The sequence below is a fragment of the Triturus cristatus genome, chromosome 4_2, assembly GCF_964204655.1.
Source record: "Triturus cristatus chromosome 4_2, aTriCri1.1, whole genome shotgun sequence".
Lineage (NCBI taxonomy): Eukaryota > Metazoa > Chordata > Amphibia > Caudata > Salamandridae > Triturus > Triturus cristatus.
Window position 1 is genome coordinate 213,996,838 of NC_140586.1, and position 18,401 is coordinate 214,015,238.

General features: G+C 45.3%; 1 protein-coding gene across 10 annotated transcripts in view; it reads right to left on the reverse strand.

The window, feature by feature from the left end:
* Positions 1-18,401, reverse strand: part of TNRC6B (trinucleotide repeat containing adaptor 6B) — a 1,192,955-nt gene that overhangs the window by 364,109 nt on the left and 810,445 nt on the right. For all 10 annotated transcript variants that reach the window (XM_085601248.1, XM_085601251.1, XM_085601245.1 and 7 more), the window contains 2 exons: positions 16,148-16,273; positions 15,923-16,054 (listed from right to left, as the gene is read on the reverse strand). In XM_085601248.1, coding sequence (XP_085457374.1) covers positions 15,923-16,054; positions 16,148-16,273 — 258 coding nt within the window. The remainder of the gene's footprint in view (positions 1-15,922; positions 16,055-16,147; positions 16,274-18,401) is intronic.

An 18,401-nucleotide genomic window follows, 5' to 3' on the forward strand; every position in this document is an offset into this window, starting at 1 on the left:
GAATTGCATTTAAAAAACCTTAGAAATTCACTGAAAAAAACCATGTTTCAGGGGCGTTCTAGTTAGTTGGACATTTCACTCGTACAAAACCATAGAAATTCGCCCGTTATAGTTAGTTCAGCTAACTATAACGGGCTCGCCCACAATGCACTGCTGATGACGTCACATATTACATCACTCATGACATGGCCAGTGAGATCACTGATGACATCTCAAATGACATCACTGATGACATCATCCAGTGACTGTCTTTCTGTAAAGTCTAAATATGTTTAATATATATAGGGAAAGGCATATTGAAGAATGAGTGGGTGTATAAGTGTCTGAATAGATGATTTAGTAGATGCATGGCTGACTCTATAAGTGAGTGATTAAACTTATCTTACTGAATGCATGGGTTAGTGAGTGAACTGTGTGAATGTCTGTATCCGTCTGTCTGTTGGTGTGTAAGCAGCTGCATGGGTTTGCGAATAGCTACATGAGTGTCTATATGGGTTATTGATTGGTGGTCTGAGTATCTGTATGGGTGCCTGAGTGTTTGTGTGGGTGGGGTATGTGTGTGACTCTGTACATAGATGTGTGAGTGGGTGATTCACTGGGTGCATGGTTTCAAGAGTGAATCTGTGATGGACTGTATGGGTGGGTGAGTGTGTGTATGGGTGTTAGTGAGTGAATGTATATCTCAGTTGTATATGTGTGAGTAACAACATATGTGAGAGGCAGTATATATGTGTGTTGGAGGATATAAATGGCTGTGAGAGTCTGTGCTTGTATTAGTGATTGTATAAGAGCGTAAGTATGTGCTAGTATTTGTATGAGTAAGTGAGCTGGTGTGTGCATAACTGTATAGGTGAGTAAATGGCAGTGTGATTAATTATTTGCATGACTTAATAGGTGTGTGAGTACCTCTATGGATGAGTGGTGGTGTGTGAGTTTCTATATAGATGTATGAGTGCATATCATAGTCCTGCACTGAGTGAGCATAAGTATGAGTGACTGTACGGGTGAGTGAGTGGATGTGTGTGTAAACCTAAGAATCAGTGAGTGGGTATGTAGTTATTGGTGTTGGAGTGTCTATGGTTTTGAGAATGGCAGTCTGTAATTTAGAGTGGGTGTATCAAAGGTTATATTAGGGTGTGAGAAGATGTATCCAATTATCACATGGATGATGTCATGAGTGATGTCATTTGGGATGTAATATGTGACGTAATCAGCAGTGCATTGCGGGCGAGCGAGTTATAGTTAGCTGAACTAACTATAACGGGCGAATTTCTGTGGTTTTGTACGAGTGAAATGTCCAACTAACTATAACGCCCCTGAAACCTATGTTTTTTTCAGTGAATATATATATCTGTTTATATATGTTTTTCATATATATTTTTTATTATTTCCGGGGTCCCCGCACATGGGCGGGAATATTCAGTGCTTAGGACTATTGATGAGGATCCCCTGGAAGAGAACTGTTGACTTCTTCCCCCGACCGGTGTTGCGTCCGGGGGAGGGGGGAGTGTGGACAAGTCACTATTTATTAGGGGAAGGGGTGTTACATGGTGTGGCGCCTTTACCCCTAGCTGTGGAATTATTTCATCTATATCCTCCTCTGTACAAACCTCTAGCGGAAAAGGATTGGTTGTTGCCTTTATGAGAGGAAGCATTTGGGTCTGAGGATGTTGTTTTGGATCCTGCTCTGTAAAATGAGCAGCGAAAGGAACTTCTATTAGATGGAGTCTGGAGAGCTCCCATGGATTTTGTCACTTCAGTGTCCTTTTTCATCTTTTCTAGGGATTGGTCGACTACAGGACCAAACAGGTGTTGCTTGTCAAATGGGTGTTCAAAATGGACTGTTAAACCTCGTGCTTAAACCCAGAGATCCTAAAACATGCATACCTTCTAAGGAGAATGCTGGTATTGATCTCCCAAGCTGCCGTGTCAGTTGCGTCTAAAGCACATCTTATTGAGGAGTTAGAGATGAGTTTCTCCTCCTCAACTAACTGCTGTGACTTAGTTTTATGTTCATCTGGGAGATATTGGAGCAGTTGCTCCATGTCATCCCAGTGTGCCCTGTCGTACCTAGCTAGTAGGCCCTTTGTTTTTGCGATGCACCAGTGGTAAGCGGCTTGGCCAGCTACTCGTTTTCCAGAGGCAACTCTAAGTTTTGATTAGTTATCTGGAGGAGGTGCATCCCCAGAAGTTTGAGAGTTAAACCTTTTGCGAGCACTGGACACTACTAGGGAGTCGAGAGGTAACTGTCCCTTAATAAACACAGGATCTGATGGTAAGCGTTTATTATTTTTTATCTACCCTTGGAGCTAAAATACGTGCTTTGACAGGGTCTTTAAAGTTATCATCTACATGTCTCATCATGCCTTTAAGCATAGGGAGTGTTTGACTTGATCTATGTGTGGACTCAAGTGTTTCAAATAGAAAGTCCTCTTCTAGTGTTTCTTTATGTAAGAGTACCCCATGATACCCTGCTGCTCTGGCAATGAGCTGTTGATATATATTAACATCATCTGGTGGTGATGGTTTTGCAGGCTAAAGGTCTGGCTCATTGTCTACTGGGGGGTCAATGGTGTAATCATTACAAGGGTCTGCAAGCAAATTATATCACCCTGATCCACATCTGGATCTGTATGTGGAGATCCCCGAGGTGTTATGAGAAATGGTTTTTCAATTATCAATTGTGGAGAAGATGGTGGAGATGGAGAGGGTGCTGGGGCAGCATAAACAGGGTGAGAAGCCGTGTCCTCCTCCTTTAAGGGAATCTGATCAGAAGCGACCTCTGCAGAAGGCTTGAGTTTTCCTGGATTTTTAGCCAAAATAGGTCCAGTATCAGGATTTATATAAATCTTATTTTGCTTGGGATCTGGCCTTAAGAACATCTAAAATTGGTTCTGGAGGCTCAAGAACATTGTCCTTGGATTTCGGTGTCGAAATCTACTTCTCTTTAGAATTTTTCGGCTCCGAAGAATGATTGTGTTTCGAAGTGGAGGGATTCGGCTCTGAACCAGATTTGTCCTTGGAGCCTGATTTCGGATCCGAAGGTAATTTCGGCAGACTCTGTCCCGAGCCGGGAAGCTGGGCATCAGTAACATGGTTTTGGTGTTGACCTTGGCAGAGGGGGTGCCGTAGAATGCGGGCAATTGTCTTCGGTACTCACGGCACTCTGTCCCGGACTCCAGATCGAGCTCGGAATTGGACTCTGGAACTGAAAGGACCTCTTCTGCGGTGAACGCTTCGATCTCTTCTTGGTCTGATTCTTCCCCAAAGATATCCAGAGTGTGCTGGATGCTTTGGCACTGCATCTCCCGTGGTTGAGCCCGACTATCGCAGTCTCTTCTTGGAACGAAACAACTTATAAGCGTCGCAATCTTCCTCCTTGTGCTCCGGAGAGAGGCAAAAGTTACAAACTCGATGTAGGTCAGTGCGAGGGTACTTGGCGTGGCACCCAGGACAGAATTGGAATTGAGTCCGTTCCATCGGCAGAAAGCTGGCCCCACGCAGAAAGGCCTGACGGCCGCCCACTAGGTTTTCTTTCATAAATTGAGTTTGTGGAGAGATCCAATACGCGGAGAACAGGGAAATGCGTACAGAAACAATGTTGAGGGTAGAGTGGATTGCGCACCAAGGGGAACCCTTAGAACAGTTTTCGAAAAGGAGAGCAGCAATACACATCCAAACCCGATGGCGGATTTTTTTTTAACTATGGAGTTGATGCCCATGCGCACTATCACCGAAAGGAGGAGTCCCCTTACCTCGTAACTGGAAAGACTACTTCGAAGAAAAACTTGCAAACATCTGGACCCAACACTAGATGGCAGGTGTATGCAAAGCATGTGTATCTACTGCACACATGCCTCGAACGTAGGATTCCAGGCAAGTAACTAATCCTTCTCTTCCAGGGGCTACTCATCAATAGTCTATAGTACTGAATAGAATAGCAAGCCCATCCCCAGAGCCCTGCAAACGAACACCAGTAAACTTAACTGAGCATCCAGAGTCAGAATCTAAACAATAGTGGCGAGCAAAGATGTGTACTGATCGCCATGTGGCAGCTTTACATATACCTGCAAAGGGTACATTTCTGGGGAGGGCTGTAGTGGTTTACTTTCCCCTGGTGGAATGAGTCCTTGGTCTACCAGGGAGTTGTTTGTTAGCTAACAGATAAGAGAAGGTAATGCACAAGACTATGCATCTAGAGATGGTCTGTTTAGATGAGGGAAAATCAGTGCACATGGCATCATTATTTACAAATAAATAGTCTGATATTCGTATGCCCTTGGTTTTGTCTAGGTAGAACTTCAGAACCCTTTTGAGGTCTACAGAATACAATGCCCTCTCAGAAGGGGTGGAAGAGTTCGGGAAAAGTAGGGAGTGTAATAGCCTGATTAATATGAAAATCCGAAACAGCCTTAGGTAAGAATCTATGGTGGGTTCTAAGGACCACCCTGTTGGCATGGAAAATGAGAAAAGGTTCTTTAGAACACAGCTTGTATCTCACTAACTCTGCAAGCAGAGGTAATTGCCACTAAGAAAGCGGTCTTCCAAGTCAAATGCTGCAGGGATGTTTTATGCATGTGTTTGAAGGGAGGACCCATCAATATAGAAAGGATTACATTAAGCTACCAGTGAGGAGAGGGAGACCTAACCGGAGGATGGACCTTTTTTAACTCTACAAGGAAGTGTTTAACCACAGGGATCTGAAAAAAAGAAACCTGTGTGGGCAATTGGCTGTATGCTGTATTGGCCGCCAAATACACCTTTACAGAGGTAAACTGAAGGCCTGATTGAGTCAAATACAAAAGGTAGGAGAATAACCAGTTCCTGTCCTAGGATGGGGTCAAGGCCACTGGTGGTGCACCATAGGTAGAATCGCTTCCATTTGAAGCATATGACTTCCTAGTAGATGGCCTTGATACTTTCAGAATGTTCATACAGTCTGAAGAGAGACCAAGAGGTTTATATTGGAAGACCTCCGGAGGCATGCCGTCAATCTCAGAGATGGAAGGTTGGGATGGAACACCCTCCCTCTGAGTTTGGATAGTAGGGCCAGACGGCACGGCAACCTCCTGTGTGGGGTCTCGGATAGGTGAAGAAGGTTCAGATACTACCACTGACGATGCCACTCCAATGCAATCAGGATCATCCAGGTCGTGGCCATGTAGAATTTGTGGATTACCAGAGAAATTAGCAGAATTGGCAGAAAGTAATGCCTCTGACCAATTGATCAGAAGCGCATTCCCTCAGGAGCCTGGTTGGGGATATCTGGATGCAAAGACGCAGTATTTTGCGTTTGTGGCGTCTGCAAACAGATCGATGGCTGGAGATCCCCATCGTTGAAAAAGGTCCTGTGCGACATCATTTAGCACCCAGTCATGGGCTTTAAAGAATTCGCAATTCAGGGCGTCCGCATGTACATTGAGGGTGCCTGGAAGATGGATTGCAGATATGGTCTATTTTCTCACTAGTAACCATCTCCAGATGGCTTGGGCCTTTAGCGATAGAGGTATTGACCTGGTTCCTCCCTGTTTGCTCAGGTAGTACATGGTCGTAGGGTTGTCTCTCTGTGGCCTAACAGGGATCAGGTCTGGTTGTAAGGGAAGAAGGATTTGAGAGCTAAATGTGGTAACTCTTCACTGTTTCTGACCACAAGCCCTGAACTTGGAGAGGGCCCGTGTGGGCTCCCCATCCCTGGAGTGACAAGTCTGTGGGAATTGTTTGACTGGGAAGGTCCTGGTAAAAAGTAACCTCTTTCGTCAAATGAGGATGTTGCATCCACCACCTTAAGGATTCCTTGACCATGTGAGGGAGAGTGATTTTGTTCTGCCAGCAGTCTCAAATATGTGACCCTTGTTTTTCTAACGCCTTCTGGAGAGGCTGCATTTGCAAACTGGCATTGAGGACGATGAAGATCTAGGATACCATGGATCTGAGTAGCGAGGATACTTGTCTGGCTGTGGGATGAAGTGTGTGGAGGAGAGCGAGGCATCTGATGATAGAGGATAACCTCTCCTCCAAAGCACACACACTTGTATCTGCAGAATGCAGAATGGCACCCTGGTAGTAAATTCTTAGTGTTGGATTGAGAATTGACTTTTTGTAACTGACCTGCACGCCCAAACGATCTAGCACTCCAATGCAGGATTTGAGGTGCTCACGCAGTAGAGGAGGAGATGAGCTCTTGAGCAACCAGTTGTCCAGGCACAGGTAGATGAAGAGTATAGTTGATACTCAAAAATGTCTAATGAAGGTAAAAAAAAACAACAACTTCCAAATATCAATTATTGACAAAGTCAAAAACTGACTAGCTCAATGCTCTAGGATCCTCACAGAAGGAGCCAGAAAAAAGACCTGGCCTAACTGTCACCTGTGGGGCATGATGGGAGCATGAAGGTTTTGGTGGTCTTAAAGGCACGATGTCAGTATTATTCTGTTGTTTTTCTCTATGCAGCCTATTAGTTTGCTGTTTTCTTTGAAAATAAAGGCTATGTTAAAACAGTAAAGGAGTGTATGTTCTATGTTACAGAAGAAAACAAGTTACTTACCTGTAACTGTAGTTCTTCAGTATTGGAGCTTTCATAGAATCACATGCCTGAATCATTCCCCGTCATCGAGACGGGAGTCTCCGGTACATAAAAAAGCATTGCTTAGTAGTATAGTATACTGAAAAAAGGCCTAGGCCCATTTTCCTTTGAACCCATAACCGTCGCTATGTAAACAAGCATTTGCAATGCAATAGGTCTCACATTAGCAAGTGTTTGAGCTCTTGGCATTGTAAATTACAATGCATTTTATTTATGTGTTTTGAAAACCTGTGGTGCGTAAACAAGCGCTTTGTACTCAGTCGTTGCATACGACAAGCAAGGCTGGCAGTAACTGTGCCTCTTTTACTGCCAGCCTTGCTTCTCGAATGCAAAGCGCGTGTTTACGCACCAGTTGCAGGTTTTCAAAGCACATAAATAAAAGGTATCGTCATAGCTCCATCTCTTGCAAATGCAAGACCTGTTGCATTGCACTGTTGCCTCCTGAAGCTCGGGAGCAGTTTGTAGTGTAACAGTAGTGCAACCTTTGGCTTCTGTGTAGTTCGGACAGAACCATAAGTACAACTTGCCAAAGCAAATCAATGAAGGAAGGGCTAGGGATGTGATGGATAAAGAGAACTCTCCAAAGGATGGTACACAGGTCAACTTTAGAAATGTTACCATGCTGAAGCGTCTTAAAGCAGCACTGAGAGGTGACAGAGCAGAACTCTGAAACAAATGAAAGTTGGTCCTGAGCAAAGAAAAATAAATATGTGACTGCGGTGCTACAAGACTAGTTTTAAACATCGCGGCCTGGGAGCAATGCAGTTAGAACCAAGGAGAAAAAGACGATACAGATCAATAGGCATTGTATCTTATATCGACAGGAGCGTGTTGTAGCCTTCTCTACCACACTGTTGGCTCTGTGATCTACAAGGACAGATAATTTGCTCATTCCTTTTAAACAAGAGCAGATGTCTTACTCCTAGGAGGACACAAAAGACAAGTAATCAGCTACTTCATACTGAAGTCTGTAATTGTACAAAAGAGGCAGCATAATGGTCTTCTTTATGCCTTCTAAATCATTTTTAAATAGTTAATAGAAAGACATTATTTATAATCGGGTCTCAATATGGACACTGTCACCACCCTGTTAATTTATAAACCGGTCTATCACTTCCTTTTAATTTGTTGTAATCCATACTTGTGCCCAAACCAGTAGATCTTTTTGCAAAGGGTAGCAGCGGATGTCTGTTTTTCTGTATATTCTGTAATTGCACTAAAAATGTGTCCTTCATTACCTCAATCTTGCGGATATTGGATCAAAGCTCCCCGTTAGGGAACGAAGTTGCTGCTGTAAGTAGATAGCCTCCATACTCACTTCTTGCTACAAGGAAAAATCAATTTTCAGGCCCTCTCTAATAAGTGTAATTCTATAGCCTTTTCAAATAATATTTTCGCAAAGGCCTACAACACAACAGATGTGATTTCTTTCCACCTACACCCTAATAAGAGGCCTGAACGGCATACTTCGAAACATCATATAAGAGCATACAAGCCCATTCATTGTGGAAGCGGGGTCCGCAGATACATTAGTTATGTTTTAAAGTGTGGAAAAGAGAAGCAAGCTGAAACGGGTGCACCAAAGAGTGGGCACAGCTTCAGATCAGGGTCGAAGATCAGCAGTTTTCGAAACCAGCAGTGAATAAAGTACTTACAGAGGGAGAATGAAACCATGCATGAATCTCACATAGGCCCCTGTGTGGCGAGAGTGGGCCACTTACCTGAGTGGAACTTACTGCGATTAAATGGAGAGCCCTGAAGCGAGCAGCATTAATTTCGGGCAGTATACCAGGCACACTCCAGGAGAGAGAGGGTCATGAAGAGACGTGGCGGCAGCCCCTCAGGTGGCGAGTACGTCTATGAGAATGAATCCAACCGGGGCTGCCTGGCATTTGAAGTAAGATAAAGTGCGACGTAACGAACTGACATACAGAAGATAAAGCAGGCTGAGCCCTATATTTAAAAGTTTAAGACCGTAGCGTTGTGTAGACAATGACTGTTGTTTACATAAGATGGTGGCATAAAGCTGCTAGACGGGTTAACTCGGGATTAGGGAGGGACGGTGAAGCATATTTTACATTAAAAGGTAAAAAAATAAAAACTCTTGGCAATGGCAAATTAGTCTCTTGCCCCACTAATTTAAATTAAACAACCCCCTCCCAACAGAAGGTATGCATCCCAGTTTGGGGATCGCACCTAACAAAACTAGTCTTCAAGCCGGAAGTCAGGCGCCCATGGCTGGGGACATGGCCTGCTCCGGCAAAAACAGAAACCAGCGTGCCGTGATAACGCGGAGCTCCAATGCTCAAGGGAGAGCCCTGCGGTGGCGGACAGAGTGGAGAGAAGCCCCGGGTCCCAGGAGGGGGCCCGGGTGAAGACTGCGGCGGCTGAGGCTGCCCACGGCAGCGCGGGGCTCCCTGGAGTGCTGGGAAGCCCCGCAAGAGAAGTGCTGCAGCCGCGAGGAGGAGCCCTCCCCCCCAGAACAGCAGCCCGGTGAGTGAAGAAGGGCTGGGGGGCTTCGTGTGGGCTATTGTTGGTGCCTGATCGAGGCGGGGCTGGCATGTGGTCGGAAGGGGGACAGGAGATCTGCACATCGCGTGTGAGATGTGCACATCGCGTGTGTGGACATGCGTGTTCACGTGCGCGTGCACAGGCTCCAATCTGCCAAAAGCCTTGCGCGTGCCCATCTCCTGTCCCACTTCCGAGGCAAGTCAGCAACAATAGATCTCGCTGGCGACAGTGCTTTCGCGCTGTGTTCGCCAGGCGAGACCTAAAAAGGACTAAACTTGTGTCTGAACGAATCAGAGCCTCTCACCCTCTAGAACCCTCCTGAGAGAACCTTCTGCCCCTCAGATTTTCGTGCACTTGTGCAAAAACACTCTTTGTGCTAAATCCGAGGTGAGCCTCTCAGGGGAGGAGGGTGGGTTGCATGTGAATCTATGAAAGCTCCAATACTGGAGAACTACAGTTACGGGTAAGTAACTTGTTTTCTTACTCCAGTATTGGAGCTTTCATAGATTCACATGCCTGAATCAAAATAGCGATCAGTAAATAAATGCACATTTTTTGTTACCCAAGACCTGAAACAAGGGAACATATATAGTGTGATAAAAAAACGTTCTCTACACCAAAACACACATATCAAAAATACTTTGCAAATTGCATCCAATACAATAAACAACAATAAAATGTGCAAATGTAGATAATAAAGGAAAGAGGGATGGTAAAGAAGGCTCATTGGATAAGGTTCCTCAGCACCGCTTCTCCCACCGCCACATCTCTTCCTGTGGCTGCATCCAAGCAATAATGGCTGGTGAAGGTGTGCGTACTCGTCCAGGTCGCTGCCCTGCAGATATGCTGGATCGGCACTCCCGCAAATAAAGCAGTAGAGGTGGACACTGCTCTTGTGGAATGAGCACGGACTCGTGAATTCAGAGGTCGTCCAGCTGCCTGATGACAATACTCTATCGCACTGGAAATCCATTTGGCAATTCCCCTTTTTGACAAAGGGAAACCCTTCTTGGGTGCGCTGAAGGCAACAAAAAGTTGTGAAGACTTGCGAAAAGGCTTAGTTTTTTGCAAATAGAACTTTAGACAGCGTTGGACATCCAGCGAGTGGAGGGCTTTTTCCACCGCTGTTGTTGGTTGAGGAAAGAATCGTTTGAGAATTAGAGGCTCATTTAAATGAAAATCAATTGGTACTGTTGGAATGAATTTTGGATTAGTCCTGAGTATCATTCTGTCCTCTTTGAATTGTAAGAAAGGGTCTTGGATCGTGAGAGCCTGTATTTCCCCCACTCTCCTGGCTGAAGTGAGCGCGATGAGAAGCGCAACTTTCCACGACAGGAATTTAAGATCTGCCCTGTGTATTGGCTCGAAGGGCTGCTTCATTAACTGGGAAAGCACAATGTTCAAATCGCCAGAGAGGTGGTGGAGGCTTTAGTGGAGGGAAAACCCGGAACAATCCCTTCATGAATTGTTTGATGACTCTAGCGGACCACAGAGATGGCCCAGAGGCAGTCCTTCTGTAGCGTGATATTGCGGCTAGGTGTACCTTTATAGATGCATGAGCCAAACCAGACTTTTCCAAAAGCAAGATGTATGGAATAATTTCGTGTGCTGCCGAGTTCAGAGGATGAATGTTACATCTTTTGCACCATAAACAGAATCTCTTCCACTTCACCCTGTATGTTTTGTTCGTACTGTCCGCTCTGGCTCTAGATAGTATGTCCCTGCACTCCGTTGGGATGTTCAGATGTTGAAATTCGCAGTATTCAGGAGCCAGGCTAAGTGCAGTGATTTCGGATCCGGATGAAGTACTTCCCCCTGGAACATCGTCAGGAGTGACGGTATCGTCTGGATGCGAATCGGGCGTTCCTCCGACAGAAGTAGGAACTCCGCGAACCAATGTTGCCTGGGCCACCATGGTGCTATCAGGATTATCCTGCATGGTTCTTTTTTGATCTTCATAAGAACCAGCAGCAGGAGGGGGAATTGGAGGAAAGGCGTAAGCAAAGATGCCTGACCATGCCATCAAAAACGCATTCCCCCAAGATCCCCGTTGGGGAAGCCAGCTTGCGAAGAACTGTCATTTTTTGTTCTCCATTGTTGCGAAGAGGTCTACTGTCGGTTTTCCCCATCTTTGGAAGATGCTGTTTAAACTCCCTTGGTCTATCTCCTATTCGTGGCAGGTGGATTTGAGCCTGCTGAGAGTATCCGCCTTGATTTTCTGATCTCCTGGAAGATGTTTCGCTGTAAGGGATATTTTGTGTTGCAGAGCCCATTCCCATATCCACTGGGCTTCTAGAGACAGGGAGAGTGATCTTGTTCCTCCCTGTTTGTTCAAATAGTGCATTGCTGTTGTGTTGTCTGTTCTTATCAACACGGCTGATCTTTGAATCCTTGGTGGGAACGCTAACAATGCTAAGCGGACGGCCCTGAGTTCCAAGAGGTTGATATGCATTTGCTGTTCGTGCAACTTCCAGCGACCGCTGACTTGGAGGTCCTGAAGGAACTCCCCAGCCTTCCAAGGACGCATCTGTCATAATCACTAAAGGGGCTGGTTGAGTAAGGAATGAAAGACCCTGCGAGATGTTCCGCTTTCGGGTCCACCATGTTACCGCGTGGACCATGGTCGGCGTTACCCTGAGTACATTGTCTAAGGATCCTTTCGCCTGATGCCATTGAAGATCCAGCTGCTCTTGCGATGGACGCATCCTTAGCCTGCAGAATGGTACGAGGGGATGCAAGATAACATCGTTCCCAGCAATGATTTGTACTTGCATACTGAAAGACTTTCTTTTTATAAAAGCCTGGGATAGAGATATTATTCCCAGCTGTCTTTCCTTGGAGGGGAACGCTTGGTTTACCTCTGTATCCAGAATTGCTCCCAAGAAGGTGATGTTTCTTGTCGGTTGAAAAGATGATTTTTCTTCGTTTAAAGTCAGACCTAATCTGGCAAACAGTTCCACGCAAGCCCTTGTTGACAACCGGACCGACGCTGCTGATGGTGCTTTGACTAACCAGTCGTCGGGGTAAGGAAATACTTGGTGTTTCTGCTTCCATAGAACCGCTGCCACTGGATCCAGGCATTTCGTAAAAATTCTCGGGGCTGACTTCAGGCCAAAAGGCAGTACCTTGAATTGGTAGTGTTCTCCGGCCATCATGAAACGAAGGTACTGCCTGTGGGAAGGATAGATGGGGATGTGAAAGTACGCATCCTGTAGGTCCAATTTGGTCATATGATCCCCTGGGTTTAATAGCAGCAGAACATCTTGGAGGGAAATCATTCTGAAGGATTGCTTCTTGAGGTAAGTGTTTAAGGACCTGAGGTCCAAAATAGGGCGCCATTGGAGAACATTTTTCTTGACTAGGAAAAACCGGGACTAAAATCCCCTTCCTCTCTGGGAATTCGGTACCGGTTCTATTGCTCCCTTTCGACGCATTCTCTGAATTTCTCGACGCATCTGATGTAAGTATTTGACCTCTTGATGCTTTGGCGGTGTACAAGGGGGCGTTTGTAGAAGCTCTAGAGTGTGTCCGAATTGTATTATGTTGAAGACACATTGGTCCGTAGTTATTTGCTGCCAATTTTGATGATAAGAAATTCTTCCACCCAGGGGAACATGCGACAATAGAGGAATAGGTGTAGCCGGATTCAGAACATCATCATTGTCGACGAGTATTGTCCTTCCCCTGACGACCTCCTCGACCTCTAGGAGTAGATTTTGTGAAACCTCCTGTCTGTCGCTGCGGATACTGTTGACGGTATGGCTGAGATGAGGTGGAATAAGAAGTATACCTGCCTTGTTGGTAACCCCCTCTATAGGAGGATTGGCCTCTACCTCTTGAGCCTCGAAAAGGAACTTTCCTATACTGCAGCGTTCCCAGTGATTTTGCGGTTTCTGTATCTTTTTTGATACTCTGCAATGCCGCGTCAATGTGGTTCCGGAACAAATCCTCTCCATCGAAGGGAAGGTCCAAGATTTTATTCTGGACTTCGGGCCTAAAAGCTGTTGCTCTCAGCCATCCTTGTCGGCGTAAGACTGCGGCTCCCCCCAAAGATCTGAAGGCCGTGGTCGCAATGTCCATTGCGCAATCTATGACTTCAGCCGACTTCCTTTCACCTTCCGGGTGGATTTTCCAGGCTTCCTGTCTGTCACTCTCCGGAACGCTGTCTATATAAGGCAAGAGGTCGCACCACATTTGTCTATCATACCTGCACAGGATGGCCAGGGCATTAGGCGCCTTAACTAGAAGGGCAGACATGGAAGAAAATCTCTTCCCCGCATTGGTTAAAAGCGCCTGCCCTCTCTGTCGGGAGGTGTCATAATTGGAGCTGATGGATTCCTTGATTTTTGCTGAGCCGCCTGGGTTATAACTGAGTCTTGCTTGAGGTGGCCTAGTAGACAAGCTGGAGCATCCAAGGGAGCTTTATTTTTTCTGCCCAGTCTGGCGAGTACTGGAGTAACCATTGCCGGTGTCTCCATGACCTGGAGACCTTCTTCCCATAAATGACTGACAATCGGGAGAGATCGAACTGTCTTGCGATACGACTCCTTGAAATCATACAAGAAGCATTCTGTTTTGTCAGATGACATGGTGAGCGCAAACCTCTGTGCAGCTCTCTCCATTAGATTATGGAACCCCCCGATGTCCTCCGGAGAGTCGACAGGTCTCGGTGAAGGAGATGAAGGGGACGGAATGAGATCATCATCCCATTCTTTACTAGGGTCTGTTATCTCCCCCCTCTTCCTGTTCATCATTATCAGAGGTCTGGTTGTGGTAATGGTGATCTAGGCAAGGACTCAGGTAAAACATCCTGCCGTCGCACTGGCGTACATGGAATAGAGTGTGATGCAGTCACTGGTATTCTTTGGGAAGTGTGAGGTAAAGGATGCCTCCTTTTATAGTCATCCAACAAACTGCAAATCCGTTAGCAGTGAAGATGGAACGCTCACCATTTCCTCCTGATGGTGTTGCTGGGGACGATCTTGGAACCCCCATATTCATCCTCCCAGTCATCTTCTTGGCATTTTACATGTAATTGCGAGGGCTACTGGCGTAGCCAAAGGGACCATCATTATCCTCCTCCTGTGAGTCTTCTTCCTCTAACAGGTGGGATGGTACTAGAGGTGTTACCTTGCTTGGAAATGTAATATCTGGGGTAATCCTCCTCTTCCTGGTAAAATCCCGTTTTTCTGGGGTCTTTTCTCTCGTCGACGAGCCAGTCAACGAGATTGCCGTCAAAATCGCTGACGAAACAATCGTCGCCGATGCTGCCGTCGACGCTGCCACTACCGACATTGTTGTCGCCGTCGACGATCCTGTTGTCACGGTAGTAGACGATCCCGCCGACGACGTAGTCGTGGATGTCGTCGTCGACGCTCTCGTCGTCGACACTGCTGTCGACGACGCCATCGTTGACGAAAGTATAGGTTTAATGGTGATTTTTACCTCACTTTTCTTTGTCGACGACACTACTTTCTTCGTCGACGATCCCGTCGACGACGTACATTTTCCCAATTTTTCTTCAAGAGGTGTAGAGGCTGGCATCTTAATTGAATATTTAATCTTAAGGGGTGATTTTGAGGGCTCTGAACTCGTCCTCTTAGAATGTTTTACCCCTGAAGCATGACCCTCGCTCTCCTTTTCTATACTTTGAGATATTGAGGGACTGCGCTCTGAAGACCCAATCGTGGTCTTTTTAAGAGCCTTCTCAGGTCTTTCCCCTGAGGTATGAGCCTGAGGAGATCTGCCTCTTTTCTGAGATCTCCTTGAAGGTGTCGACACCTCATCACTGTCACTAGATACGACATCCTTCCTGGTCTTAAGTTTTTGGAGCCAAATTAACAGCCTTCCTTCACAATCCCTCGGTGTCTTATTAGAAAAGGTACAACATACCTTACATTCCTTTGTCTGATGGTGTGGGTAAAGGCAGTATATGCAATCCTTATGAGGGTCGTCTGTATATAACCTTTTCTTTGACCAGGTGGCGCAGGCTCTAAATAAACCCTTCTTCTCCTTGTCAGCCATTCTCCAGTAGTTGGTGAGGAAAAACTAGTTGAATAAATTCTTGAATCTAGAACCAAACTGTAGAATTTGAGCAGAGCTCAAAGGAGACTCCCTAGCACAAAGTGCGGTAGAAAATCTGAGGGGCAGAAGGTGCTCTCAGGAGGGTTCTAGAGGGTGAGAGGCTCTGATTGGTTCAGACACAAGTTTAGTCCTTTTTTACATAACGAAGGTTATGGGCTGCAAGGGAAAATGGGCCTAGGCCTTTTTTCAGTATGCTATACTACTAAGCAATGCTTTTTTATGTACTGGAGACTCCCGCCTCGACGACGGGGAACGATTCAGGCATGTGAATCTATGAAAGCTCCAATACTGGAGTAAACGCTAATAGATTTGCATTTATTTTAAATGAAAAATCCAATGCATTTTTGGCATTTTAGCCTATTTGATGGCTTAGGCTGCATGTATATATTTATATGTTTGAAGGTACTATGTATATTTGTTCAACACACACATATATTTATTTTTTCCATATATGCTGCAGGGTCCCCTCACATGGGCGGGACGCATCAGTATATCCCCTGGAAGAGAAAATACTTCACACCAAGTAGGGTACAGAAAGGAAACTGACTGAATTAGCACTACAATTCAAGACATTAGGCATGGCGACTAATCAAACTTTCTCAAAAGAGACTGTTGATTTTTAATATCATTTGCACCATCAGCAACAATAATTTTGGCCGATAAAAATGCAAACATCAGACTGTGCCATAGTACATATGCTGAACATGGCTACCACAAAAAAGAAAAACAAATGAGTGACTTACCAGCTGGAACTGCGGAATCTGTGGGAGCTGGCTCAGCATGGCTATCTGCTGGGGAGACAGCTGAGGGGCCATATTGAAGAGACCAGGGTTCAAGCTGTTGTTTGGGAACTGCTTAAGCATGGAGGCTGAAACCTGTATTTTGGAGACAAAGAAAACAATTTTTTCAGATCCAATCGCTAATAGCCCGGGGTAGGACTTCCAATTTTGCTTTTAAGATTCACCTACCTGTGGAGGGAGGAACTGTGGAGGGCCCTGGGCACGAAGATTGGGGGATGAATTAAGGGGCTGCCCTGGAGTATGCAAGCCCCGGGATTGTGCTGCGCTGTTTCCGAAAAGTCCATGATTTCCACCCTGAAAAAAAGTATCCCATCAAGACCAAAGCATGACCAAACAGGGGCAGTCAATTTGTTCCATTTTCTCCTGTCAAAACTAACATATTTTCATTAGCATCTGAATAACAAGTCCTCAATTACCCGACTTCCCCTTTCTTTGAGAGTAAACATCCATACCAGGAAATTAATCCAAGAATTCTTTAGGCTCCCATTTGGATAAAGCTGGGATCAGGATACTCACACACTGAAATCAACCCCTTGCACTGAAAGTAACCACTGTAGTATGGCCGACAGGGTCATTTTTTACATCGCTAAGTTAGCATGAGCCCAGCTGCCATGATGCAGCTTTTGCACACGTTACTACATGACTTTATTTTTGCAAGATTCTGTTTATGCCTTTCAAATGAGAACCGTCTACTTGGTGCATTCTCTGCTGGTTCCTGTAGTTTAGTCTGAACACTGTAAGCAAGGTCGATAAACAATGCACCTTGTTATTCTGGTCAGTCCCCAGCACCTAGACAAAACAAGGTGTAACAGCTGCTGCTGCGGGAAACGCATGATTTGACATTATGGGCATGCATGCTTAGTTAACACACACTTGGAGAGGGATCTTTCCAGGGAGAAGAGCCATGTATTTCCTATGATGTAGATATACCATCTAGGCACTAAGTATGGGGTCTTCTGACAAAGCCTAGAGATCTTCTATTATATAATACTTCTGCTTACCAAGGGGAGGGTGGTTAGGTCTTATAATCCTTTATCCACTGTCTTTATAAAATGACATCTTCCTTTATGATATATGGCCTTGCTGCAATGCTGTGTTAGGTTTGTGCATTATGCTTCTGGTTGTGGCTCGTGTACTGTATTTTAGAGCACAATAGTTAAAATAAACATTTAAAACTATATTTGTTTTTAGTTCAATTCCTATTGTGGACATGTAAGAGTGAGTGAGCGAAAAGGTGTGTCCTGTTACCGCGATTCCGGAGAGATCCGGAGTGTTGTGTTCTGGGGTGTCTAATCATTTGTATCTTTGGGATTGTTTAGGAGAGCAAGTGAGACACTAAAGCTAGTCGGTCCTGGGATTGTGGGTACTGAGGTGGTAGGAAGGCATAGCCCCCATACACCGAGGTCCCGTATTCCTGCGCATAATTCTGTGTATGTGCAGAATCCCTGCAACACCACACAAAAAAATATGTGTCGATCATTATGCAGTGCTGATTTTTGAGGTCTATGAAACAAGCCAGTTTCATCCAATCCCAGCCTTCAAACAGTCTGAAAGGGAAGATTAAAGTGGAAACCCCTTCACCCTCCACTTCAATATCTGTAAATCTTTACTGCTTGTCTGGACCCTGGATCATGATACAGTTAATAAAATCAATTTTCTATTGAAAGCCACCCGACTGGTTGACCTTTGCAGAGCTGGACTGCGATCTAAAGCAAGCCATGAATTTTTTTTTCAAATATGCTACAGATTGTATGGAGCAAGTATTCACTAAGATTTTCTGAGGAAGTTGTCCTGTAGGGATTATGGTAGTTACCCTAGTAAGCATCTGTTTTTTTTAACTAAGTGCCGTAGGATCACATGTTCAGCATACTCCTGCCATCTAATGTTGGTCTCGAACTATTGCAATTTGTTTTTCTTTAAAGAACTCTTTATTCACAAGGTCTTGGTGACTCCACCTCTGGTTGGGAATGCGCACGAGTAGACACTTCATTATTCTTTTAGCACAGCAGGTGAAAGTAGGTAGAATAGCCAATTTTGAATGTTGATGGTATCTATAGCAAACATAGGCTTCCTGGGAGGAGTATGGGCGAATTTGAACGGATCTACAGCACTACATGCAACAAACAATTGCTTATAGGATAAGGAGAAATTGCATACCTGTAATCCTAGTTCTCTTCCAGGGAATCCTCATCAAAGCCATAAGCACTGAATAGTCCCGCCCACGTGCTGGGACCCTGGGGCACTTCATAAATATAATATGTATATATGTTGAAAACGTGTACATAGTCACTGACCTGCGTTGCAGAGAGGTGTAAAAAGTGGCACGGCCTGGACCGCCTCACTGCAACGCAGGTATGTGGCGCTTACTGGAAGCACATGGTGGGCTAGTTATCACCCAGTGGCCCTCAGGATTGAAGGGGAA